Genomic DNA, 25,133 nt, shown 5'->3' with positions numbered 1-25,133 from the left:
GAGGCTCTCTCAAAAGGATGAAGTTTGTTAACCCTGCATTTGAGCTGCAGCTGGAAAAAAGATGGTCACGGCCGGCACCACTCGCGTCACCACCTGCCGCGTGCGGCCAGATTTCTGAACACTCATCCTCCTGCACTTTGTAACAGTCAAAATTTGGGGAAACATCACTCAACAAGCCCTAGTCACCATTAGCTTCCGACGTTCAGAACCTGGAAGAACAGACGAATCACTTAAAAATCTCTAAAAATGCCCAGAAAACACCCCAAGATAATCACAGACTGCCCCTAGCTGCTCAAAGTAACGACACGTCAGAGAGCTGTTGCCATGGTCACCCGAGGCGGATCTGGACGCCCCCCACACAGCCCGGCCGGAGCCGCGATCCCCCTCCTGCCCCCACAAGCAGGGGTGCGTCCTTGTCTAAAGGAGGGGTCTCACCAGCCCTGCCAAAGCGGGGTCCCTGCCCCCTCCTTGGGGCCCTCGGCTCCCCCAGCCTTGGGGTAGACTGCAGTGGGGGCTCCCGAGGTCAGGCAGAGCCTGGTGTCCAGGTGGTCAGCTGACTGGGCCGCGTCTTGTCCTGGCTCCCGGTCAGGGACAGCGCCACGGGGCCCGGTGCTGAGCCGGGTCTCTGGCTTCTGGGGCCACCCCAGCCCTGACAGCCCCTGTTCCTGCCCGCAGAGAGCGTACTGTGGCCAGTGCAGTGAGAGGATATGGGGTCTCGCGAGGCAGGGCTACCGCTGCATCCACTGCCAGCTCCTGGTGCATAAGCGCTGTCACGTGCTCGTCCCGCTGACCTGCAAGAGGCGCATGGTGAGTGTGGCTGCCCCGAGTCCAGGGCCCTGCGGGGGGCGGCCTCGGTGACCCTCGGGCTCCCTCTGTCCGGAAGGGACCCTGCCACCACGGAGACGAAAGGAGGGGGCGCCTGTGGGTGGCAGAGCCGTGACCCAGGCCGGCACCCCAGATGGGGTGGGGCCCCCTCCCCAAGCCCTGGGAGCCCCCTGCACTCTTGGGCTGGGGGGGCCTCTTGTGGGGCCTCCAGGGCCCTCTGCTGCGCTGGGGTGAAGGTACGGGGGAGGCTCGTCTGTACCCCAGACTTGGAGGGAAGGAAAGCCCCGGGACGCCCTGAAAGTCAGAGGACGCGCCCCCCGTGTGCCCCTCACCACCAGCCTGTGAGCGTGCACGTGAAGCCCTCTGGCCCTTCCACGTGCTCTTCACGTCTGATGTCTTAACCCCGACATTGCTGAGCCCTGGGCAGGGGGTCCCTCCACAGACCGGTGTGGGGGAATGCACACTGTCTTCCTAATGTCTCTTCAGACGTGGCTGCCGAAAACCAAGAAGGTGCACATACCCTTTGACCCCACAGGTCCGCGTTAGCCTAAGAAATAAGGCCCCAAAGATGTAAGCCTCCAGGGGCTGAGGACTACCGATGCCCAGAGCTTAGTGTCGGCCAATGGGGGCTGCCTCAGCTGTGACATCAGCCCCCGGGACTCTGTGACGCAGCAGTGGGGGCGGGGCGGACTTCCGAGGATGGTGTGCCGATGCCCCATTCTGTAAAGCACTTGCTGGAAAGATCACAGCCGGAGGTGCTGGGTGGCCGCCCGCTGTAGGATCACAGGAGAGCTCCGTGTGGGTCTTCCTGTCTCCAGTGTGGTGAGGACAGCAGGTGCATCGGTGGAATTGGTGTTAGGACATGGGCTACAATGTGTCTGTCCCGGGAGGTGGTGATAGAAAGTGACACAGTGTCTCCAGAGCTCCCTCGTAACACCTGCCTGGTCACTCTCTACTGCCCGCCCCCTTGCAGGATTCTGTCATGCCTTCCCAAGAACCTGCAGTGGATGACAAGGACGACGCGGACCTTCCTTCTGAGGACACCGATGGAAGTAGGAGCTGCTTTCTTCCTGCTGGCGGAGCCCCGGCTCTCTACCCTGGGAGTCCCGCGTGCCTCCCCTTCTGACCCCGAATCCTTTCTAGCTCCCACCTGCTCTCCGAGGGTCAATATTGGCAAGCACGGGCCCCTCACTGTGGGGGCGGGGGCGTCTCTAGGGCCTTCCGTCATCCCTGGGCAGAGGCGGCAGGGTGGGGTGGCCTTCCCTGGACGCACACATGTCCGAGAGTGGCTGCCGTGGGGTGCAGGCGGGCGATCTCCTCGGCACTAACTTTGGGAGTTCTGGAAAAGACTTGCTGCGGCAGCAGCCGCAGCCAGGCCCTCCCACGGGTGGGCTGCCGCAGAGGCTGGTCTCCATGGGAAAGCCTGCTGGCACGTTGGTTCTTGAGTTTCTGTGGGATTTTGTGGGGGTTTTGTGGTGGGGGAGAGACTCTTTTTAATGTTGTGCTCCTTTTTTTTAATTTAGAGAAAGGTTTTGAATACTGGTGGGACTGATAGCCCAGCTCTGAGCTCCCGAAGTCTAGGCACTAAGAGCCCCCCAGCCCCCACGTCATAAACGTGCGTTCCGTGCCCTGAGAGCCCTGGAAATGAGGCCACAGAACATGAAGCATTTAGCGCAACCTCACACAAAGGAGATTTCTAATAAACACCCACCCCGCCCCCCGCCTGCGCAGCCCGCCCGCCGCCGTTTACGTGTCGACCCACCCCGTCCCCCTCCACCCCTCCGTTGCCTCTTCCCCGCACCTGCACACCCCAAGAACATCTAGAAGGCTAGGCACGGAAATCTTGCGGATAGTTACTTCTAGATGAGTCTAGAATCACAAATGCTGGTTCCCAAGTTCCACCCCCAGAGGTGCGGAGTCAGGAGGTCTGGGTGGGACCAGGGGCTGCATTTCCTTCGGCCTCAGCGAGTAGGTGTGACGGCGCCGGGATTGCCCCGGCCTGCCCTGGGCCGGGTGTCCACAGGGGCCCGTGGGGGAGGGAGGGGCGGCGGGGAGCCCCCACGTCCTGGGCCGCGCTCCTGACGGCGCCTGCGACGTCCTGGTTTTTTTCTTTCTCTTCACTAGTCGCTTACATTTCTTCAACCCGGAAACATGACGTTAAAGAGGACTCTGAGGTGAGTGTACGAAACGGCTCGTTCGTGTTTGCAGGTTCTTCTTGGAAGTTCATTAGCTCAGTTCTGGGGCAATTATGGAAATTTAAATGCGGACTAGACAGGTTTGGGAATTGCTGCCCACTGTGAGGGACTGGTCTGCGGACATCTCCGGGGACGCACACTGAGGGGTTCAGGGCGGAGTCCCGTGGAGTCTCCAGTATTCGGCGCAGAAGGAACCTCCGCATCGTTAGGCGGACAGAGAGCCAGCGGCTGCGGCAGACGCGGGCGCGGAATCCGCTGTGAGGCCGTGGGGTGGTTGTGCTGATCTCAGAGCTGCGCGCTGCAGGGGCCTCTCTGACCTCAGAGTCCTCTTTAGTGAAGCTGGATAATGGCCGCACCTTTTCGTGAGGGTGAGCTGAAAGGGCGCGTGTGAACACCTGGCACGCAGGGAGCTGTTTTCCACGGCGCCTGGTCGGCTCCTCCCGTGTCAGTACAGGGCGGCTTGGGCCCCCACAGTGGGCTGCACAGAGACCCCAGGCGCGTGGGCTTTGAGAAACGGTGGGAAGGCTGGTCCCTGAGGGGCAGGATCCCACCGTCCTCTGGCACGGCCGCCGTCGTGGAGGAGTCCCGCTTTGTCCTGTTCCGGGCGGGCTTGTGGCCAACACGGACACACACTGATGGACACGCAGCACCTGTGCCGGTGACCTGACTCCCCCCGTCCCAAGGTTCACGTGCTTACATTCTCCGCAGTTGTCTTCCGCCTCCTGCCGCTGGCGGACAGGTGCTCCCACCCCTGGAAGATCGGTCGCTCACGAGGCTACAGGGTGCTGGCACACATGGGCCGGCCTGCGGGGAGCCGGGCACCCTGCGGCTTCGGTGGGCGGCTGTGCAGGACCCTGAGGTTGGTCTGTTGCCGGGCAGAGAGGAGATGGCTTGTGCCAGCCCGGCCCCGGCTCAGTCCTGCCCGGGGCACGGCCTCTGTGCCTCTCCTGGGGTCTGCCGTCGCAGAGTCTCTTGGGATCCAGCCGTGGCTCCGTGCTGCTGTGGGTTCTGTCTCCCCAGCACCCTCCGTGCCCAGATAGTGGAGCGGCTTCAGGCCTGGCTCTTGGGCCGCATTTTTTTGTTAAGTTGTATTGGCATAAAACCCTTTATTTGTCTGGTGTGCTTTCCGCACATCACTGAGCAGGTCTCCGGTTCCTGGGGAACCCTGACCCGCTGTTCCACAACTTCGCTCCATTCTGACCCCATCGGCCTGGAGCTCGCATCAGCCCCCACAGCTGGAGGGCTCAGGCCACAGGACCTGCGCCCTCAGAGGCCATGTACAGGCTCTGTGGTTTCCTGTGCTTCTGACCAGTGAGCTGTGAATTGGGTTCCCGTGCCCCTTTCCGTGGGCTTACTGATTTGCTTGAGCAGCTCACAGAGCTCTGAGAAACATTTTACTTACTAGATAACTAGCTTATAACTAGCTTATGATCAGAGGCTCTAACTCGGGAGCTGCCTGCGGTCGGGGTGGGGAAGCGCGCGGAGCTCCCGTGCCCGTCCAGGCACACCACGTGTCCACCTCCCCACGCTCCAGACCCCGTCCTTCGGGGTTTCTTTGGAGACTTCATAACGGGCACGATTGATTAGGTTGTTGGTCACTGGAGAATGGGCTCAGCCCCTGGCCCCTCTCCCATCCCTGGAGGTCGGAGGTCGGGGTGAGGCTGGGTTCCAAGCCTCCAGTCACCTGGTTGGTCCCCCAGCAAGGCAAGCGGCCCCCATCTTTAGGTAGCCTGGGGTGTCTCTAAAGTTGTGTCATGAACATAGCAAAAGATACCTTTTCTGCGCTTAGGGAATTTCAAGGGCTTGGGGAGCTCCGCTGTGCCAGGAGCAGGCGGAAGAGCACGCGAGTGTTCGTGAAGTCCCGGGGTCGGGATCTGCCCCTTCGTCCGGGCCAGCCCTCTGCTGCTGTTCTGTGGTCTTCCCAGATGTGGACTGAGATTCCATTTGGCCTTGAGTGCGCGACCAGCTCGGGGTGGCGCGTGAGGCACACGCAGGTGTCCCCTTGAGCGAGGAAGTCACAGCAGCGGGACTCGGCAGCCTCCGCTCACAGAACCTCAGAACAGCTGCCCCTTTTCCTGGGCCACAGCTTCTCTAGAGCGACCGGACTTCCCGATTTTTCTCCCTGGTCGGTCCGCGTCTGGGATGAGGCAGGAGCACGGTCTCTCCTGCGTTCACCGCAGGTGCCCTGGCCAGGGCGGATGAGGCAGGAGCTTCTGTTCTCACGGGATCGCCTTTCTCTTCCGTTCTGCGGCCCAGGCGCGGGGCTGTGCGCGCCTCAGCTGGTGAAGCGTTCTGACCCCCGGAGAGCGCTGCTGGGGGGCCTGTGGGAGGCCCCGGGGAACCCCGTGCTCCCGCGGAAGCCTTGGGCTGTGACTGGGGAGCCTGGCGTGGTGGTGAGGTCGGAGCCTGCGAGCAGAAGCCCCCGCGGGGACTCGCCGGCTCCACGGCCAGGAGCTTTTCCTTTCTCACGTCCTCAGGACCTGCAGCCGGTCATCGACGGGATGGACGGAATCAAAATCTCCCAGGGGCTCGGACTGCAGGACTTCGACCTCATCAGGGTCATCGGGCGCGGGAGCTACGCCAAGGTCCTGCTGGTGCGGCTGAAGAAGAATGACCAGATGTACGCCATGAAGGTGGTGAAGAAAGAGCTGGTCCACGACGACGAGGTGAGCGGCTCCCGCGGCCCTTCAGGGCCCCATCGCGGCTGCCTCCTGCGCGCCACGGGAGTAAAGCGCACGTAGCGCCACGCCCCGTTTTAACCCTTTTAAAGTACACATTTGTGCGGCCCTTCGTGTCCGGCGTCTGGCAGCGGGTGTCACGTTCCGAGGTTCCCTCCCGTAGCGGCATGTGTCAGAATGTCCCTGCTTGCTTTTTTTTTTTTTTTTTAAGACTTTTATTTATTTGAGACCGAGGGAGTGCGTGAGCATGAGCGGGGCGGGGGACCCGCAGGCGGAGGCAGAAGGAGAAGCAGACGCCCCACAGAGCAGGAGGCGCCATGTGCGACTCCATCCCAGCACCCCAGGATCATGACCCGAGCTGAAGGCAGACGCCTAACGGAGCCCCCCGATGCCCCAGAACCTCATTGCTTTTTATGCCTGAATCATAGTCCATTTTCTGAGCGGACCACCTTCGGCTCATCTGTTCACCTGCTGGTAGAGATGAGCCCCCAACTCCCGCGACCTTGAGCCGTGCCGTGGTCCATGTTCACGTGTGGGCATTTGTTCAAGGCGCCATCTCGGTTCTCGGGGGATTGACCTGGGAGTGGAAGTGCTGGCTCAGAGGGGCACTCACGCTGTCCTGTGGGAGGAACCGGCGAGCTGTGCCCGGCAGGTGCGCCGCTTCACGTCCCTGCCAGCCGTGCGCGCTGGCCGCAGTTCTGTGCACCCTTTCCAGGACTTGCCATTTTCTGGTCTGTGATTATCGCGGAGGGTGCGGAGCGGCGCCTCACGGTGGCTCGATCCGCATTCCTGGGATGACTGCTGGTGTTGGGCATCTCTGTGGGCTTCTGGGCTTCGTGTCTTTTTGGTCTTTGTCTTTCACAGCTGAATGCAGAGTCTGTGTCTTAGAAGCAGAGGCAGTTTGGATGCACGGGCAGCAGTAATGCTGCTGCTTCGGGCCCGTGTAGTACATGAGGCGGCTTGAGCTCCGTGGGCCCAGCGGACCACAGGAGGGCTCCCCAGCCCTGGCCCGGGCTCATGGTTTGGAGGGAAGAGCTGGGGCTAAACTAGAGCTATTACTTGCCCTACAAGCAGGGTGCATTTGTGCTGTGCACAGACTGCCCAACTGGCCCCTGAGTGCTGAGCTTGTGAGTGAGTGGTGGCACCGGTGCCTCACAGCTGAGGAGACTGAGGCTTAGGAGGAGGTGGCTTGCTCCAGTCTACACTGCCGGTTAGCAGCACAGCAGGATGATTCCAGACCCCCTGACTGGAACCCTGGCCAGCTGAAAAGTTAGTGGATTGTCTGAAGTCAAGTTCGTAGAACTGAAAGAAGCAATTAGGAGAGACTTACTGCTTTGGTTCATTCTTGGCATCTTCAGATCATCTCCTGTGGACCAAGATGTGGGGTGGGACTTGGAGGTGATCTCTCGAGAAAAGTGTGACTCTAGGAGTCAGTGAGTGGGAGCTGCGTGTGCACACGTGTGTGTGTGTGCCTGTGTGTGTCTGCATGTGTCGCATGCCTGTCTGTGTTTGTGCATCTGTGTAAGACCCTAGTGTCTGTGGCCGTGAGTGTGGGCCATGGACATCAGTGGGGACACTGCAGTGGGCTAGATGTGGCCTGCAGGGGATGTGCCCACATCCTAACTCCTGGAACCTGTGAATCTGAACTTACTTGGGAATGGGGTCCTTGCAGGTGTGATTAAGTGAAGGATCTTGGGGAGATCGTCCTGGATTGTTTGGGTGGGCCGTGAGTCCAGGAACAGGTGTCCTTTTAGAGAAAAGCAGAGATCAGACAGACAGACAGAAGGAAACAGAGACACACAGGGACACCAGTGTGCAAAGGGAGGCACAGAAGAGGCAGGTTGTCCTCCCTCACGGCTCCAGAGGGGGTGTGACCCTGCCGGCACCCGGATTTCAGGCTTCTGGCTCAGGACAGTGAGAGGCCGGGGCTGGATGTTTTCAGGCCCCTGGTCGACGGCACTTTGTTGAAACGGCCTCGGGAGCCTTGCAGGCAGGAAGGAGCAGCTGCCTGCAAGCAGGAGACCCTAGTTTCTTTATTATGTGGGAGGGAAGGCACATCTCAGCCTTCTACCAGGATTTTCACCTGAGCACCTGGGTGACCAGGTCCCTTTGGAGCACAGATGGCCGAGGCTGGTTGGGAGCTCGGTTGAGGGCCCCCTATGCAGTGCCAGACGCCCCGTAGGGCTACCAACTGGCGGTTGCATTAGCTGAGCTCAAGGAGAGGCGGGGCTGGGACCACTCTGCCTGGATGGCTGGCTCTAAAGCTGGACCATCCGGGGGGTCTTCTGGGGAGTAGAGGAAGCTCTGAACTGAGCCCAAGGAGGATGAACCCCACTGAGAGTTTGCTCATTTGTTTCCAAACACCCTCGGGGCAGGCAGCACGACGCTGGACACATCTGTTTCCCTCTCGCTTTCTCAACCCTTAGGAGGAGAGGCTCAACATCTAAGTCGCTTTCTGGGTCGGAATGAAATCAGAGCTGTGGAACCTTTGTGCCTCTAAAGGGACTTGCAGCTTTCCCCAGATCCCAGCGTGGACTGGGAGGGAGAAAGTCCTGTGCTGGAGCTGGTGCTGTAGAGATGGGCATGGGACGTGGGGGAACCTGCTTAAGCATCCATCCTGTTTCCTCCTGTCTTAAGTGGGGATGATACTAGCTCCCCACAGCTGCCACAGGGAGCACATGAGACAGTGCATGGAGAGTCTATAGCTCAGAGGCCAGCACACAGCTGGTGATGGTGGTAGAGATGGCGAACAGGTGATGGCGATGATGATGGTGGTGGTGGTGGTGGTGATGGTGGTGGTGATGGTGGTGATGGTGGTGATGATGGTCGTGATGATGATGATGGTGGTGGTGATGGTGGTGATGGTGGTGGTGATGGTCGTGATGATGACGATGGTGGTGGTGATGGTGGTGATGGTGGTGATGGTGGTGGTGATGGTCGTGATGATGACGATGGTGGTAGTGATGGTGGTGATGGTGGTGGTGATGGTGGTGGTGATGGTCGTGATGATGACGATGGTGGTGGTGATGGTGGTGATGGTGGTGGTGATGGTCGTGATGATGATGATGTTGGTGGTGATGGTGGTGATGGTGGTGGTAATGGTCGTGATGATGACGATGGTGGTGGTGATGTATTTCTTAATGGGCATTTTCCTTTCCTGTCTGCACTGTCTTCCTACAAGCGGAGGTGAGAGACGGTTCTCTCTTGCCCCCCTTCTCGAGGACGAAGAGTATTCAGGAGGCTCATTAACACGCCCTGGTTTCTATTTCAGGATATTGACTGGGTGCAGACAGAGAAGCATGTGTTTGAGCAGGCATCCAGCAACCCTTTCCTGGTCGGCTTACACTCCTGCTTCCAGACAACAAGTCGGTAAGAAGAAGCGTATTTCTAAGATTCTGCTGATTTCTGAATTGCATTGCACAGCAAGTGAGTCGGCACGTGGCTTCCACCATCATATTAGGGTTCTTTCAGCTGCTAGTATGGGTTTGTTTTGGGATTTTTATGTTTGATTGTTTTGTTTTGTTTTGGCTCGTCAAAACTAACTTTGTTGTTCTCATCAGCGCTGTATCAGCTTGTATCAGGTAAATTTCATGGATTTGAACCTAAATTATTTAACTACATTTATAAAATATTTATTGAAAACATCCTAGTAAGTACAGGAGTAGAGGCATTGGGTTAGGTGTTGGGACGCCGTACTGGGCAGGAGGCAGGTTTCTGTGCTCACAGATATTACCAATAAGCAGAATAAATTACAAAATACCAGCAACTTCACTTAGTAAAACTTTATATTGAAATCCTGCTGTTTTAAAAGGCTTGAAAACCACTGGTCCGGGACAGTCAGTACATACTCGGTTTGGAATTCTTCTCAGTCAGTTGACTTGAACTCAGTTTGTTTATTTGCAAAAAATATTGACTTTATTCTGTGCCCGGGGTCTTCTGGACCACCGCCTGGTTCGGTGCTTTAGCGGAACTCATAGGACCAGCACACAGTAGGACTTAAGGCTGAGCTTTCCCGCCGTGACAGGGCATGAAGCAGAGCTGGCAGGGGGAGGCGGCGCGGGGTGACGGCAAGGGAAGCGGCCGGGATCCGCCGCTGGGATCGCACGGGCCGCGGTCGGCTGGCGCGCGCCACAGTGTTCCAGGCTCTCAGAAGAAAGCCGGTGTCCGCAGAAACCGTATTGCTTTATGCACCGCAGACCATGCCTAGGGTTCGGGGGAGGTTTTTATCGGTGGAGGGAGTCATCTACCACTTAAGCTCCCAGACTCCAGCCAGGGGCCAGCCAGCCTTGGAAAACGGGCCTTTCTGAGGACGACAGTCTCTGTCCGGCTCACAGTGACTCAGCTCAGCTGTAAATCAGACTGGTAACTCGTACGTCCCCACACCCACGTCCACTCTTGCCTCCCTCCTGACCTTTAGTCCCTTGACCCACCTGTGTGTCCAAGGCACAAGGCACCTGGGATAAGTGGCCTTTCCCCCGCATCTGTGCTTGTCCCCTCTGCGGATCTCCCTGACACGGCCTCCTGGATGTGTCTCAGACCCCGCCCTTCTCTCCTGCCTGAACCTGACCATAGCCCCTTTGGGGCGTCTGGTCACTGGGGCTCCCCAGGCTGTCAGTGCCCCCGTGTTGGAATTAAGCCGTATTTTGAAAACACAGATGTAAAGTGTCTTTCTCCTGCTTTGAAGCTCCTCTGACTCTCCCCCAGTTGCTTCTGGGATGGAGTTGAGGCCCCTGGGCCCGAGACAGGTTGCTGGGACCAGGCTTCTCCCTGGATCGCTCTGTTCTGTCCATCTTTGTCACCTTGCCCTGCCCTCTCCTTGGCCCTCCTGCGTCAGAGCTTCTGGAAAGGTCCCCTTGCTGTGTTCCGTGCGCGTTCCCCATGCCTCTGTGAAACACTGGCCACGGTCTCTGGAATTACAGATGCCCAAGGGCAGACAGCCCGTCCCAACCCCACATTTCCTGTATGGTGAGATTCCAAAAGACTTGTTTTTGGTTGATTTTGTTGTGTGAACTCGTGGGGGCGTGAATGTAAAAGGGTCAGACTTTCAACCTCCCCTCCTGTCTCCACTGCCGGGAGCACAGAACTTTCCGCCCCCGGAGATGGTCCGCGTGTCACGCTCCAGGTGTGTGAAGAGACTGAAAACAAGTGTGTCCGTTCGGTGTTTGTGTGTGACCGACCCTGTGACACGGCCGCTCTGCTTTTCCAAACCGGCGTGTAGAAGGCGTGCTTACAACATCCCCGAGGGGAGGCTCCGTCCCGGGATGTCAAGTTTGTCTCATTTTCACAGGGTCTGTCTGTCTGGAAGCTCCAAACACCTGGTTACTCCAGATAGGGGGTCTCCCCTGGGCCATGTTTATGTGCCTGCTTTGACCCCAACTGTGTGTGTGCCTGTGTCCCCAGCCCGTGGCGCGCAGCTGGAGAGAGCAGTGTGGCTCCAAGTGCCTGCGGGCCCCAGCGTCTGCCTGGTACCTGACACCCTGTAGGCAGTTACGCTGCTTAAAGAATAGATATATATGTATGCATATGTATATATATATATATATATGTATATTTTTTAAGATTTTATTTATTTAACAGATCACAAGTAGGCAGAGAGGCAGGCAGAGAGAGGAGGAAGCAGACTCCCCGCTGAGCAGAGAGCCCGCTGCGGGGCTCGATCCCAGGACCCCGGGATCATGACCTGAGCCGAAGGCAGAGGCTTTAAACCCACTGAGCCACCCAGGCGCCCCTCCTTATTTTATTTTTTTAAAAGATTTTATTTATTTATTTGACAGAGAGAAACACTGAGAGTGTTGGGGGAGCAGGGGGAGTGGGAGAGGGAGAAGCAGGCTCCCCATGGAGCAGGGAGCCCGGTGCGGGGCTCGATCCCAGGACCCTGGGATCATGACCTGAGCTGAAGGCAGGCGCTTAACCCACTGAGCCACCTGGGCGCCCCTGAAGAATATTTCTTTAAGATACAGTCACGTGCCTGGTACAAGTATAAAGAGGACACGTGTCGTGTTCTTTGTGACTCACAAGTCGGTGAGGGTTACAGACGCTACAGACAGCTCCGAGAGGAGCTCGAAGTCCTGCACACGCCTGAGCGGGCCGGAGCGGGGAGCCGGGATGACCTTCCGGCAGACTGGTTCCGCTGCGTGGCTGCGTGCAGAGTCGGGACGTCTCTGAGAAGCCACGGGAACAGCCTGGGAGGGCCCAGTGCACACGGCACCTAGTTTTTCCTGAGGTCTAGAGCCACAGTTGGGGTGCAGGCCTAGCCCTCCTCTTGTCTGCTGTGTGAACTTGGGGTAACCTGTCTGCACCCCAGTCTCCTCCGGGAACAGGGAGCAGCAGGGACACCACCTCTTAGGGCCGCTGCCGCTGCTAGTAAGATGTTAAAATGCTGACAGCGAGGCCGGCGCCCGGGGAACTGCTGTTCGCGCCCGTCCGCGTGAGGGCCCGCTCCGTGCTGGCGCCGTGTCCAGGCCCCAGAGGACCAGCAGCGTCCCCTGTCACGGTCGGGTGGCGGTTAGCACGGCGCCCACAAACCTTCACACCCAGCCAGACACCCACGGGGACTGAAGTCGTGAACGTGATGAGGCCCCAGCAAGCAGGGGTGTGGGCAGCTGGGGGACGGGACACTTGGGGAGCCCCACTGGCGAGGGGTTGAGGAGGCCACCCCTCGGCTCCTAGGCTGCAGGAGGCTGTCGCAGGCCCGTGTCCGGGGGGCGGGGAGCCCAACTTGCCACGCCTGTGTACAGGACGACCAGCAACCTCCGGAGCCGCGCCTGGGCTCGGGGGCCGCTGTTGGGGGAGGTCTGCCGAGTGAGCCGGCAGCTTGCCATGAACGCGGGCGTTGGCAGGGCCTCGGCTGCACGGACCCCTGGGGGTTCAGGCTGGGCACACGCAGTGGAGACCAAGCATTCTTCTAACCCAGAAGGAACATCCGCGCTGTGGAGAAACCGCACCTCGCAGCCACAGACAGCCGGCCTTCCCAGACAATGGCCGCAATGAAAATTAACTACAAAATTGCTTCTGTTTGAGCAATTCCAGGAAAAATGGGCTAAAGGGTGTAGCTGAGGTGACTATTTTTAGCAGCCCCCCCCCCCAAACTGCCGTTTGGGGTCGTTTGTCGCACTTAGCATGACCCCGGATCTCAGACGTGCTGCCACGTCCCGCGCCGCACTCCCCTCGCGTGGAACGCGGCTCACGCTCCGCAGACGGGTGAGCCCGTCACACCCGCGGTTTGGGGGAGAGCCTCCCGCGCAGCCTGCTGACCTTGACGCCTGAGTGAATAGTCGTCGGTTCGGGGTGGACTCTGGGTATTAATGCCACTTGGCCGGTGCTGTCGTGTGTGTTCATCCTTCGCACGTGGCCCCGAGGACTCGTCGACAGGTCTGGAGGGCCTGCGCCGGGGCTCGGGCCGGCCCGGCCGAGGGGGCACCGCAGTGCTGCAGGGCGGGTGCCGGACGCGGTGAAGGAGCGGGGTGGGGGGAGGGGAGGGCACGGCCGCATCCTGGAGGAGGCGGTGTGTGTTTGGGAGGAGGAGAAAGGGGCTCAGAGTTGTGAGGGGTCATCCTGGAGCTGTCCACAGCCACTTGGGCTCCAGGGACACGGAGGCCGGGTGGTATCCTCTTGTGGACGCCCGATGCCCAGTCCCTAGGAGGGCCGGCGGCGTGGGGTCCAGGCACAGGTGCGGACCCACTGGGCACATGGAGGCCCAGTAGGAGGCCTCAGAATGGAGCTGAGGACGGTACGTGTCGCCTGCTGCCGGGGAGTGGGTGGCCGGACTCACCAGGCTACACCGTGGCAGAGATCTGGGGGCAGAAGTGAGGGTCACAGAGAGCCGGGGGCGCCGGGGTCGGTGGCGAGCACGTGTGCGCCCGGTGGTTGTGGCTACGGGGGCCACGGAGGAGGTCAGGCCTCGAGCAGGGGTGATGGCTGGCGAGCGGAGAGGTGGGTGAGCAGAACCACAGCCGGGTCGAGCCTCCTGGGGGAGCTCAGGAGAACCGGGTTCTCTTGGGGCCTCTGCTCGCGGAGGGAGGCCGTGGGCGCGGCAGGAACCACCCGAGACCCGGGGGTTGGCGCCTTCCCCTCTGGCGCTGCGTCTCTGCACCGTCCAAGCAGCACATTCGTTGGAGTCGGAAGTTAAGTGAAGCCCAGAACAGAAGGTGTGGACGCCGGGGTGCAGGCGGCAGACGGGCCGTGGAGTGTCCGTGCAGCCTTCGTTCTGAGGGCCGGTGGGGGCGCCCTCACCCGCAGGCTCCCGGGGCAGGTTGGCTTGAGCCGCAGACAACCCGCCTGGGGGGCGTCGTGGGGAGGAGGAGGCCTGTGACTCACGGTGGCAGTCACGCGATGGCGTGGGACTCGTCTGACCCGCGGGTGCAGGGAGACCGCGCTGCTTTTTGAAATGCTGCGGGTGACCAAGGCCCTGGGCAGCCGCGGACCCTCAGGGACTGGCCTCCGTCCACCGGGGACCGTGCAAGCGGCCGTGTGTCTTCCTCATCGGGCAGCGGCCGGCCGCCTTGGGGCAGGCTTGGGGGCTGCACTGTCTGTCCTGGGGACGCTGATGGGACACAGGGACCTGACTTGGATGAGGCCCGGGGGCCCCCTCGTCCTCAGCCAGCACAGGCCTCGAGCAGGCCTTGGGCCCGGATGAGAGGGGGCTGTCAGGCGGACCTGAAACTGCTTTTGCCAACGATCCGGTGACGTCAGAAGCCACTGAAGAGAATTCTTTCAAGAACTTGAAGTGATGTTTTTATTCTTTATTTATTTTAAGTAATTTATGCGCCCAACGTGGGGCTCAAAGTTACGAGCCCCAGATCAAGCAGCGCGTGCTCCTCCGACCCAGCCGGCCGGACGCCCCGTGCAGGGAGGTCTCCGCGGACGCCGGGGGCTGAGGTTGTCGCTGCTCCCGCTTCGCCTCCTGTGTCTTCCTTGTCGGTGTGGGCGACGTTTCCGTCACGCAGAGGCCTCCCCACTGGCGTGACGTCCGACCCGGACGCTCCTCGCCCCTCCTCCCAGCGGAGCGGCCGGCCGTGTGCGCGCGGTCCTGTGCTCGGTGCCCCTGGAGCTGGTCACGGTTGTGCCGCGTCCGCGGGGTGTGGTTAGAGCGTCGGCGCCAGACGACTGCTCCTTGTGCGCCCGATGATGTGGCCCGTGGCTGCCTCGTGCGGCGGCCGCTGGTGGAGGGCCAGCCTGGCCTCTTCCTCGCCTCGCGGGAACGCTCTGGTGTTTGCCCCGTGGGCGCGCCACCGGCTGCCGTGGGAGAAGGAGCTCCGTCCCGGGTCCCGGTTGTCTGCGCTCCTGTGCTCACGTCCCACCCTGGCCCTCCTGTAGCTGCTTCCCTGTGTCCGTCTCGTGGTTTGCTCCATTTCGTGGTCAATGGTGTCCTGGGGCTGGGGGTTGCCTTCCCGTTCCCGCCCGAGGGCGACTGTCCCACTTTGGCCCCAGCTTACCAGGGTCAGCCTTGCCTCGAGGCCCCCAAATATTGGGGTATGTTCCGGCTTTCTTCCTCTCTGGGGGGACCCGAGGCCCGACTGGCTATCTCCTGCTCTGGCACATTTCTTTGGACAATATAAACCTGTCCCCCTCCCCACTTTGTCAGCTTCCCGTCTGCCAGTGTCCCCCTCCGATCTTTGACCCAGCCGGTCCGCTGGGCTCGCCGAGTGCCACTTCCCACCTTGCTCTCTCTTCTTTTCCTCTGTCCCCCGAGCATCTTCTCCTTCCTCATTGGACAGTTCCTTTGGGGGTGGCCCCACCCCTGTGACGTGGGAATGGTACCTGCAGGAGGGGCTCCAAGTGTGAGTTCTGGGTTCGCCCAGGTCCTGTGGTGTCAGATCTCGCAGACAGCGACTGTGATCCTGAGAAAGTCCTTTACCTCCCGGTGCCCCCACGTCCCCCTCTGGCTGGGGTCGCCGTGTTAAACATTAATGCCCAGACGTGTAGCTGAGTCTCTAGCCTGAGGGTCAGTGAGGTGGGAACGGCTGTTCTTAGGTTGTGCACTAGCCATCGGCACTGCGTCTCCAGGGGCCAGAGAGTAAGTATTTTCACCTTTGAGGACCACAGTTTGTGGTGGTGCAAAGACCACGCACGCGGTGCGTGTAGAGAGACGCGTGCAGCGTCCCCGTGAAACTTCATCCACAGACACAGGTGGTGGGCCGCACACGGCATCAGCTCTCGACCCGAGCACACGCACTCTGTCCGGTGGCATCAGTCTTTCCCCCTAGGCCGACGGGTGGGGCTGGGCACTTCATTCCACGGGGCAGCGTGGGGAGGGTGTCGTGGGTCCTCTGCGCCGAGGGCGAGTCCGCGCCCGGCTCTCCCCCGGGCGCTCTGTGGGTCCCCCTGTGCCGGGTTTGCTCCAGCCAGCAGGGGCTGCAGCCCCCGGGTTCCCATCTGGGCGACCAGGGTCGCAGGGTCAGGAGTGACCTGGCTCCACAGTCCTGCTTCTTTCCCTTCCTGGGGCGGCATCCAAGCAGACGGTGGGAGAGCTTGGCCGAGGGCGGCCCTCCGAGCTTGGTGGGCAGCCGCAGGCCGCTGGACCCGTCACCTCGCTCCCTCCAGGTGGGTTGGTGTGGCCGTGGGACCCGGGGTCGTGGGCGCAAGGACACTCCAAGCTACCCCATGAGCTGCTGCACGTGGCGGTGCCCCCGAGCGGGAGCTGAGCCCCGCTGACACGGCGGCCAGCTCTGAGGCCCCCGGGGCACGGGCGGAGAGTCCGCGTCCTGTGGCTCTGGTACAGTTTTGCTCGAAGCCATGTCCGGGGTTGTCCTCAGGTGGGTCTGTAGACCGGAAGAAGACACAAAGCAAACCGAAAGACTCGTGTCTGCAGCTGCTGCGGACGGAAAACGGCTCCTCCGCGGTGACTGGGCCCGACCAGCTTCGCCCAGTGAGCAGATCCCGACCGGTGATGTCCAGGGCAGGGGCCTGTCTGGCTGCGCCTCACCCCAGATGCCCACCTGGGCTTCTCTCCAGGTCGGAAGGGACGTACCTCGGCTTCCGCTTCTCCACACGTCTGAACACCGGCTTCACGCCCCAGCCCCCTTGTGCTGTCGGTGCTTCCCACAGGAGCCATGTGTTCCGCTATTTTCTTTGAACTGGCGTCAGGTTTGTCCCTGTCACCTGATGTCACCACAAGTGGGCCACTGGCCCTGGAGGCCCTTCCTAAGAAGCACAACGTCGGGGTGCACACCTCCGCTGGGAGGGGGGCAGGTTCTCAAGTGAGCCGCGTCCCAGGGACACGGTCCCTGGTTGTTGTGGAAAATCTCTGACCTGTGCTTCAAGGTCACCCTAAGAGGTTTGAGTTAATGTGATTTTTTTTTTTTTTTAACACTTTGGGGAACTGTTAGGCCCGAGGTCCCTGCCCAGGGGTGCGATAACCACCACGTTTCCCTCACGGTGGCCGACAGGACTGGGCGTGCACGGGCAGACGCGTGTGCTGTCGCGTGAGCGCTGGCACACACACACGTACATGAGTGGACGGAGCTCCGCGCCTGTGAAGCTTTATGGACGCAGGCGAATCCCGGGGAGGGCGAGCTTTCTTCATCTGTCTAGACACGCTCTGGGGACTCAGGGGCGAGGATGAGGCCGAAGGCTCCTTGCTTGTGGTCCAGGCCCGTTTCCGCCCGCGGACCGACGGGTTTCTGGTTATCGCTCGGTTAGCGCCCACAAAAACCTCCATGGTGGCTTCAGCTCGGTGCTCACTCATATAAAGTGACCTCCGTCTTCGTGGCTGGCCTGTGACCCACGAGCCGACCTGCGAGCTGTCCATGCTCACTCCCACTCCCCACCCAGAGGAGCCGTGAGGGCCCTCAACAAGGTGTTGCTTGCACGTGAATTTAATTTTGGAAACGGCATCTTACTGAACGCGAGAAAGGCGTCCTGCGGAAGAGACTGGGATGGTGTGTGGTCCCGGTTCCTTAGCCACGAGGTCACGCAGGGTCATGCTGGCCCACCCTGGCCCCACTGCCCCCGGGCCTTCTCCCTGCCGCCAACTCACCCCTGTGCTGGGACAGGCTGTCCAGGGGCCCCACCCCCTTCTCTCCGCCCCGGTGTCCAGATCTCTGCAAGCTCGTCGGCTGTCCTCCGTGCCCCCGACTACGCCGTCCCCACTCAAGCCACTGGGGCTCCCGCCAGGGGACACACCACATCCTTATGCCTCCCTGGGGTCCATCCAGACTTGGCGGGCAGAACAGTCGCTCACAGACATGGCCACCCCCTCACCCGGCTTGTGCATTTGCTCTCCCGGGCCCCTCGGCCTCCACGGTGGGCGCACAGGTCCGTGTCCTGCCTCTACTGGTCCCACAGGAACAGCACTTGCTCCTCTGCCGGGTGACCGGAATTGTCTCTGCTGTTTCCCTGTGTCGGGACCAGAACTGATCAGGGCAAGAGACCCCACAGGCAGAGTCTTGACATCCCCCAGGATGACGCCCCAGGAACCTGGGTGCAGAGCCTGACTTTTCGGTCGGGGCTGCTTTCCTTACTGGCCTGAAGGGGTCAGGGGTCCCCAGGCGCCTCCCTGCGTCGGTGCTCACAGCTGACCCGCCAGCACCCAGGCCCGGCTCCTCCTGGTCACGGTGCTTCCCCACGTCGAACCTGCCTCCGGCGAGGTCGGGCCTGGGCCTTGCGGCGTCTCAGCCCCCACGCCTCTGTCCTCCCGCAGGCTCTTCCTGGTCATCGAGTATGTCAATGGCGGGGACCTCATGTTCCACATGCAGAGACAGAGGAAGCTCCCAGAGGAGCACGCCAGGTGGGTGCCGGCGGGCGGGCGGCAGGACCCCTCCTCGGAGGCCGGCCGTGAGCAGGAAGGGAGGAGTCTGAGGGACACGGCAGAGAGGACGCGCTGTCCCCTCCGGTGCGGCTCGGGGCTCCTGGGGCTCGTGGGTCCCCGGAGTTGCAGAACCTCAGCAACGGCCCACTGGGTCTCGGCCGCCAGAGCAGGACGGCACGTCGCCCGGAGAAGTGGGGGCTCCTGGGAGAGCGTGTGCACGCCGGTGCTGCGCGCGGTGCTGCCGTTGCCCTGTTTCCAGCACCTGGGCGGGGGGCGCACGCTCCGGCCGGGAACCCCCAGGTGGGCGCTGTGCCAGCTCTGATTCTCGTAACACCGACGCAAGGCAGGGCGCTGGCGCTTGGAGACGAAGAGCCTGTTTCTGTTAAGTGACAACGACGCCTGCCGCCTGTCCTCCTGGCGCCATGGGAACCCGGACCCGAGGGTCCCCGCCCCTTCCTGCTCCCCACGGCTCTCCCTGCTCTGCACGCCCTCCCCTGAAACAGCTCGTGCCGCTTGCGAGTCTGGGGAGAGGCAGGCAGTAAGTCGGGCATCGGTCCCTCCCCGCACACGAGCCTGTTCTCTAGCTGGGCAGCACGTGACGTTCATGGCGCCCTCGACACGCGGCTCAGAGACACGAAGCATGTCCACACCGTTGTGCGGCGGCCCCCACTGTCCGTCTCTGGAACGTTCCATCTTCCCGGACAGACGCCCTGCCCCCACGAGACACTGGCCCCCCAGCCTCCCTGGTCCCCGCTGGGGGCCTCCTGAGGGGAATCCGTCCGCGTTTGTCCTGGGACTGACTCGTGTCACTGAGCGAGAGTCCTCGAGGTCCGGCCGGGTCGCCGCGGGCTCAGGGGTTCCCTGCTGCGTGGAGGGGCCGCGCTCACTTGTCCATCTGTCCGGCGAGGGGCACCTGGGTGGCCTCCACCTTTGGCCTCGCTGAACAGGGCAGTTAGGACAGGGCCGTGCACACCTCTCTCCCAGACCCTAGCTCGAGGGGGATTTCTGGATTTAACTGGGCACCTCCACACTGTTCCCTCGGTGGCTGCCCGTGCCGGTCTCCCCAGCCCTCGCCCTCAGGTCCGGCTGTCTGTCCGGCTGTCCATCTGTCTGTCAGAGTGGCCATCCTCACGGGCGGGAGGCAGTCTGGATCTGTGTCTCCCTGACGGTGAGGACGTCGAGCGTGTCTTGTGGCCTTGTTGGCCCGAGTGTGTTCCTCTGCGAGAAGGTGCCAGGGCGTCTTCTGGGAGAGCCGTGGGGCCGGCGGCAGCCCCCCAGCTCCCCTCGGCCTGCGCGGGCCCCACCCACACTCCTCGCGGGTTCTCTCCGCTACCCCCAGGTTTTACGCTGCCGAGATCTGCATCGCTCTCAACTTCCTGCACGAGCGCGGGATCATCTACCGGGACCTGAAGCTGGACAACGTCCTCCTCGACGCCGACGGCCACATCAAGCTGACGGACTACGGCATGTGCAAGGCGAGTACGTGGTCCCTAGGCGACGCCCCTGCTGCAGAGGGGCCCACATGGGCTCCGTGGCTCCTGGGGGCCGAGGCACCTCCACCACCTTCCCTGCCCCACGCTGGCCTTCTCGGAGACAGGTCTTCCCGCCAGTGGGGGGTGACTGCAGGTTTTCTTCCGTCCTGGTAACAGACTTGTCCCCACAGGAAGGCCTGGGCCCTGGTGACACAACCAGCACTTTCTGCGGAACCCCGAATTACATCGCCCCAGAAATTCTGCGGGGGGAGGAGTACGGTGAGCGGGGCCACCAGGTGGGCGGGGGCGGCTCGCTGGCGCACGGCCTGCGGGTGCGAACAGGGACAGCCCCTGGCTCCTGGAGGCACCGTCTTCTCAGGGACGTGGTCCCGGGGCAGAGGGGGCCAGATGCACCTGTCCAGGGCCGACAGCTCCAGGGCCCGAGCCCAGTGGCCAAATACACCTGAAGCCTACACCCCTCACCTTGCTTCTGGCCCCGTCACCGTGTGGCCTCAGCCCTTCCTTGAACCTGTGTGGCCCCCTCTGTCCTCCTGGGTGTCCGACCCCTCACAGGTAGGGAGGCCCCTCGGCTCTCTCGGCTGGAGACAAAAATGAGATCATGTGGGCACACGTGTGTGTGTGTGTGTGAAGTGCCATGTGTGACACATTTGTACACATGTAGTGCGTGTGTGTGGCTTGCGTGTGATGTGTCTGTGTAGAGCATGGTGTGTGTTTGCATGTGTGCGTGATGTAGGACGTGTGCATCTGTGCTCGCATGTGTGTTGTGTTTGTGCGTGCGTGATGTACGTGTATTACACGCGTGTGCGTATGTCACACCCCACATACTCTTATGTCCTCGTGTTTTCAGTGGGATGTGTCACAGAGACGCCGTCAAGTATTTTTAAACATTTCCTTTGCCATTGACATGGGGGCTGGCTGGGTGGGCAGGTCCCTTGCCTGCTCAGGTCAGAGGCCCCACCAGGCTGCTCTCCCGGGGTCACCAAGGACAGACAGGGAAGGACAGACGGCAGATGGGCAGACCAGGATCGAGCGTCTAGAAGCTGGCCTGGGGTGGGGTTCCCACTCAGGATAGGGCAGCTGCTACAGAGGGTCCGAGAGGCCACAGGCTCCATGGAAGCCGGGCTCTCCCTCCCCGACCCCCGGTGCGGTGAGACACCGTGAAACGGCGTTGCAGGAAGACTGGGACGGAGAGCTCGCTTTGAGAAAGGGGTCTGGAGCGTAGGGGGTAAGCCAGAGGGGAGCAGGAAAGACGGCTTGCTCAGCACAAGTCCGCGCGGTCGGGGCACCACGGGCAGGACTGCAGGGACGGATGACACTCTGGAAAACCAGCAGAGGCTAATGGCCCTGAAAACAGCTTTGCAGCTCGTTAAGAAAGAAAAAGACAAGGGCCCCATGACGTTGGGCAGAGGGAGGCCAGGCCGCTCAGGGCACGTCAGGGGACCCAGCCCCGCGTTGGCCGGAGCCGTGCCTGCGGCCGTGCTCCCCTGCCTCCCCACCGAGGCCCGGCCCCTGCCGACCGACCGCAGGCCGCGCCTGTGCCGTCTCCCCAGGGTTCAGTGTGGACTGGTGGGCGCTGGGCGTCCTGATGTTTGAGATGATGGCCGGACGCTCTCCCTTCGACATCATCACCGACAACCCCGACATGAACACGGAGGACTACCTTTTCCAAGGTGCGTGGGCCGCAAACCGTCTCCCGAGGGTGCGGGTGCCGCCCCCTGGCTGTGCGTTTGGGTCCCCCCCTCCCCCGCCTGACCCCGCAAGCAAGGTCAGTCTCGCAGACCCCATTCTCAGGGACGGAAAGACTGTGTTGGGGACGTGGAAGCAGCCGCGGTGTGGTGGGCTGGTTCCCCGGGAGAGGCGGCCTGTCCTGATTTAGCCCAGACTCCTTCCTGCCCCCCCACCTGCAGGCGTGGGCAGGAGTGGGCAGGCGGGACCCGGTTAGGGCTCCTTGCCACCTGCGAGTGCGGAACGCCTGCCCCTGGGCCAGAATTCCCTCCGCGGGAGGCCCGTGCCCCTAACACGGCGGTCCCCGGAGCGCCCTCTGGCGGTCACGTGCAGAGGCGCCCTCGAGGGGCCTTGTCGGGGCTGCTGGCTTCTGCAAGATCCTGAGCACGGTGTGGGGGGGGAACCCTCTGTCGGGGAGAGACCCTGCTGGACGTCGGGAGGAGGGGCCGGGGCACCGAAAACGCCCTGCACGCTCCTGCTCAGAAAGGGTTTTGAGAGCCCTGCAGACCGTCCAGCTCCCGCGGCTGGGCAGGGCGAGCCCCGCGGCGAGCCGCTGGAAGGGACGCGACTTCTCACGCGGCCCCTCGTTGCAGTGATCCTGGAGAAGCCCATCCGGATCCCGCGATTCCTCTCGGTGAAGGCCTCCCACGTCCTGAAAGGATTTTTAAACAAGGTACAGTGTGGCCGCCAGGAGGGCCGACCACGGTGCGTGGCTCTTGCCGTGGCCGCTGAGGGACTCCCGGGGTGGGGGTTCTGCTTCCTCATTTGGCCGCAGCCCCGTGCACCATCGGTCTTCAGTCACACGTGCCAGAACAGGACGAGAGATTATGCCCAGGAGAGACGCAGCGAGGGCGGCATCTGTCCTTCAGCCGCGTGGCTGAGCACGTCTCGGGGGGCAGGAAGCCGGTGTCCTCCGGCTGTGAATCTGGGCTGCTGTGCTCCATACCGACTGGTCCTTATTTGAACTCTGACCCCTAGGACCCCAAAGAGAGGCTCGGCTGCCGGCCACAGACGGGATTTTCCGATATCAAGTCTCACGCATTCTTCCGCAGCATAGACTGGGACCTGGTAAAGCACGGGGACCCGCTCGCTGCCCCCCACCCCCGAGGGAGGGCAGGGCACGAAGGGTGTGGTGGGGCCACCCTCTGGGGCCCTGGGAGAAGTCCCACCTGGTGTCCCCCACCACGTGCTGTGCTGCCTGGGGTCCATCTGGGGACGTCCTCAATCTGACCACATTGCCTGGTGGATTCTGTGTGAAAGCCCCTGGTGGGAGCCGGTTTCATGGTTGGTTTTCCAGAACCTGCCCTTCTTGGTCCCATCTTGGACACGGCGAGCAGTGAAGGCTACAAACCCTTTGCACTCTAACACGTGGTTCCTGATACTAAAAGGAGACTGAACTCAATTTGTTTCAAAATATATAAATGGTTGGAGTTCCTGAAACACAACCTTTAAACTGTGCTCCTCTGAGACAAAGGAGATCCGTTAGCTAAGTCAGTCAACTTCGAGCTTTGGCTCGAACCAGATTGGAAAAAAGACCCCTTGGGGCAGCGTCATGGCAGCGCAGCCAGCGCTGAGGTCCGCCTCCCGGCCCCGTAGGCAGAGCGGCTCACATCCATTCCCTCTGGTCACTGTCACGTCCCCCACAGGACTGTTGTCCGTGCGTTTGTGCGGTCGTGGTGAGGTCCCCGTGCTCAGACCACGCGCCCACCCCGCCACGCCAAGCCCTGTCCAGGCCGCAGCTGGGGGGGGCTTCAAAACAGAATCTGCAGCCTCTCCCTCGAAGTTCTCGGACCAAATGCTCTACAGCATTCGGAGCACAGGAGCCTCTAGTGTGGTGCCTGGCGGGCCCCGTCGGTGGAGTGTGAGACCCTTAATCTCAGGCTGTCTTCAAGCCCCATGGTGGATGCAGAGATTACTTAAAAAAAAAAAAAGAAAGAATGAAAAACTGAGGGCCCAAAGGAGAGGAACTGTAGATTGGGGCCGGTTTCTGACCGTCAGTTACCTGTGTAGCTTGGGACATCTGGCCCAGAGGAAAGTGCCCCTGCCAGGCATCCACAACCTGGAGGCCGCACTGAGCCTCCACGGACCACGTATTGACGGGCTGAGCCCGGGGCAGGGTCTGCCCATGGCAACATGCAAGCTCCCCCCCCCCGCCCCGCCACGAGGCAGGTGTCGTCCCGCTGAGCTGGAAAGGCCTTGTGAACACCTCACCTACCATGGCGCGGCTCCAGCCCGTCCGCTGGGGGTGGCATCTGGTCATTCCTGGTCAGTGCCTCCTTGCCAAAAGCCCGGTTCTCAAGGGCAGCCTGTGCCTGGGGCTAAGGGGCTCAGCCGGCTAAGGGGCGACGGCGTAGACGTGGTTCCTTTACGAGCCGCGTCCACATTCATAAGCCACGTCCAGACCCCAGTGCGCCGAGGAAGGCGTAGGTGGTCCCCCAGGGACACGGGGGTCCTGCGGGCACAGCCGTGGCCTCGGGAGGTGAGTGACCACCTGCCCGGCGACTGCTGTCGTTGACACGCCCCAGCGGGAAGACACGTGCTACGTGACACACGGGGTCCTGAGCGCGGCGCCCACAGTGCTCGGGCGCGTGCTGTTTCCGTGGGAGGCTTGTGCAGGTAGCGGAGGGAGACACGGGTGCCGAGGTCCCTCTGCCCTCACAGGGCAGCTCCCGGAATTCCCTCGCTGCCCCACGGCCAGGAGGGCAGGGTCTAGGCCCGTCTAGCCCGCGGGGAGTGCATCACCCGGAGCTGGGGAAATAGGGACTTGCGGACAAGAGGAGCCCCGCCGGGAGACGCAGTAGTCCTGGACCCCCGCCCGCCTCTCCCACCCCGTCCTGGGGGCCTCAGCCTCCAGGGTCTGGGCCTCTCCCCACCCCCGGTGTGGGACTGCTTCCAGCCCAGCCTTGCCAGCAGCACCCCGCTCTGTCTGGGGACCTCCTGCCTCCTCAGGTGCCCTCGACACCCCCTGCAGGGTGGCCCGCCCCGCCTCAGGCCCTCAGAACTGGAGTCTGCCCGGCTGCCACGGCGCGCCCCTTTCCACTCACATGGCCCCCCCGGCGGCCTGTCCCCCGGCGGCGTCCGGGTGGCACTGTTCTGGTCCGGTGCGTCTGACGGAGGAAAGGGGGTAACGCTCGTGAGACGCACTCCAAGGCCAGGCCGACCGGAGGCCGGGGCCCGGGGCGGGGGGGCGGGGGGGACCCGGGGGGCTTCTCGCCTCAGACGCAGCTCTGCTCGCTGCTTGGCTCCGCCGGGAGCTGCTGCTGACGACCGAGCGCGGCGAGACCCGGGGTGGATAAGCGGCCGAGAGACGTGCCCCCACCCCCGGTCAGAAAAGCTTTAGTGAAAAGGAACGAGGCGAGTCGCGTAGAAAAGGCGAGAAATAGCAAGGGCGGGGCCCCGGGCCGCGCACAGGCCGCCCGCTCCGCCTGCAGGGGCCCGTCCTCTGCCACGTGCCCTGGGGCAGCCGGCG

At 62.0% G+C, this 25,133-nt stretch overlaps 1 protein-coding gene across 4 annotated transcripts in view; it reads left to right on the top strand.

The window, feature by feature from the left end:
• The window catches only part of PRKCZ (protein kinase C zeta), a 92,779-nt gene that overhangs the window by 66,011 nt on the left and 1,635 nt on the right, over nucleotides 1–25,133 (top strand). For 3 of the 4 annotated variants that reach the window (XM_032361024.1, XM_032361026.1, XM_032361025.1), the window contains 11 exons: nucleotides 676–807; nucleotides 1,799–1,877; nucleotides 2,950–2,999; nucleotides 5,498–5,686; nucleotides 8,970–9,067; nucleotides 18,339–18,425; nucleotides 19,786–19,921; nucleotides 20,110–20,197; nucleotides 21,490–21,609; nucleotides 22,258–22,337; nucleotides 22,643–22,732. In XM_032361024.1, coding sequence (XP_032216915.1) covers nucleotides 676–807; nucleotides 1,799–1,877; nucleotides 2,950–2,999; nucleotides 5,498–5,686; nucleotides 8,970–9,067; nucleotides 18,339–18,425; nucleotides 19,786–19,921; nucleotides 20,110–20,197; nucleotides 21,490–21,609; nucleotides 22,258–22,337; nucleotides 22,643–22,732 — 1,149 coding nt within the window. Of the gene's footprint in view, nucleotides 1–675; nucleotides 808–1,551; nucleotides 1,661–1,798; nucleotides 1,878–2,949; nucleotides 3,000–5,497; nucleotides 5,687–8,969; nucleotides 9,068–18,338; nucleotides 18,426–19,785; nucleotides 19,922–20,109; nucleotides 20,198–21,489; nucleotides 21,610–22,257; nucleotides 22,338–22,642; nucleotides 22,733–25,133 lie in introns of those variants that run through there. The other variant, XM_032361027.1, reaches the window with a different exon arrangement.

This window comes from Mustela erminea, chromosome 10 (genome assembly GCF_009829155.1).
Source record: "Mustela erminea isolate mMusErm1 chromosome 10, mMusErm1.Pri, whole genome shotgun sequence".
NCBI classification, from domain to species: domain Eukaryota; kingdom Metazoa; phylum Chordata; class Mammalia; order Carnivora; family Mustelidae; genus Mustela; species Mustela erminea.
This window is presented reverse-complemented; position numbering and strand designations above follow the sequence as displayed.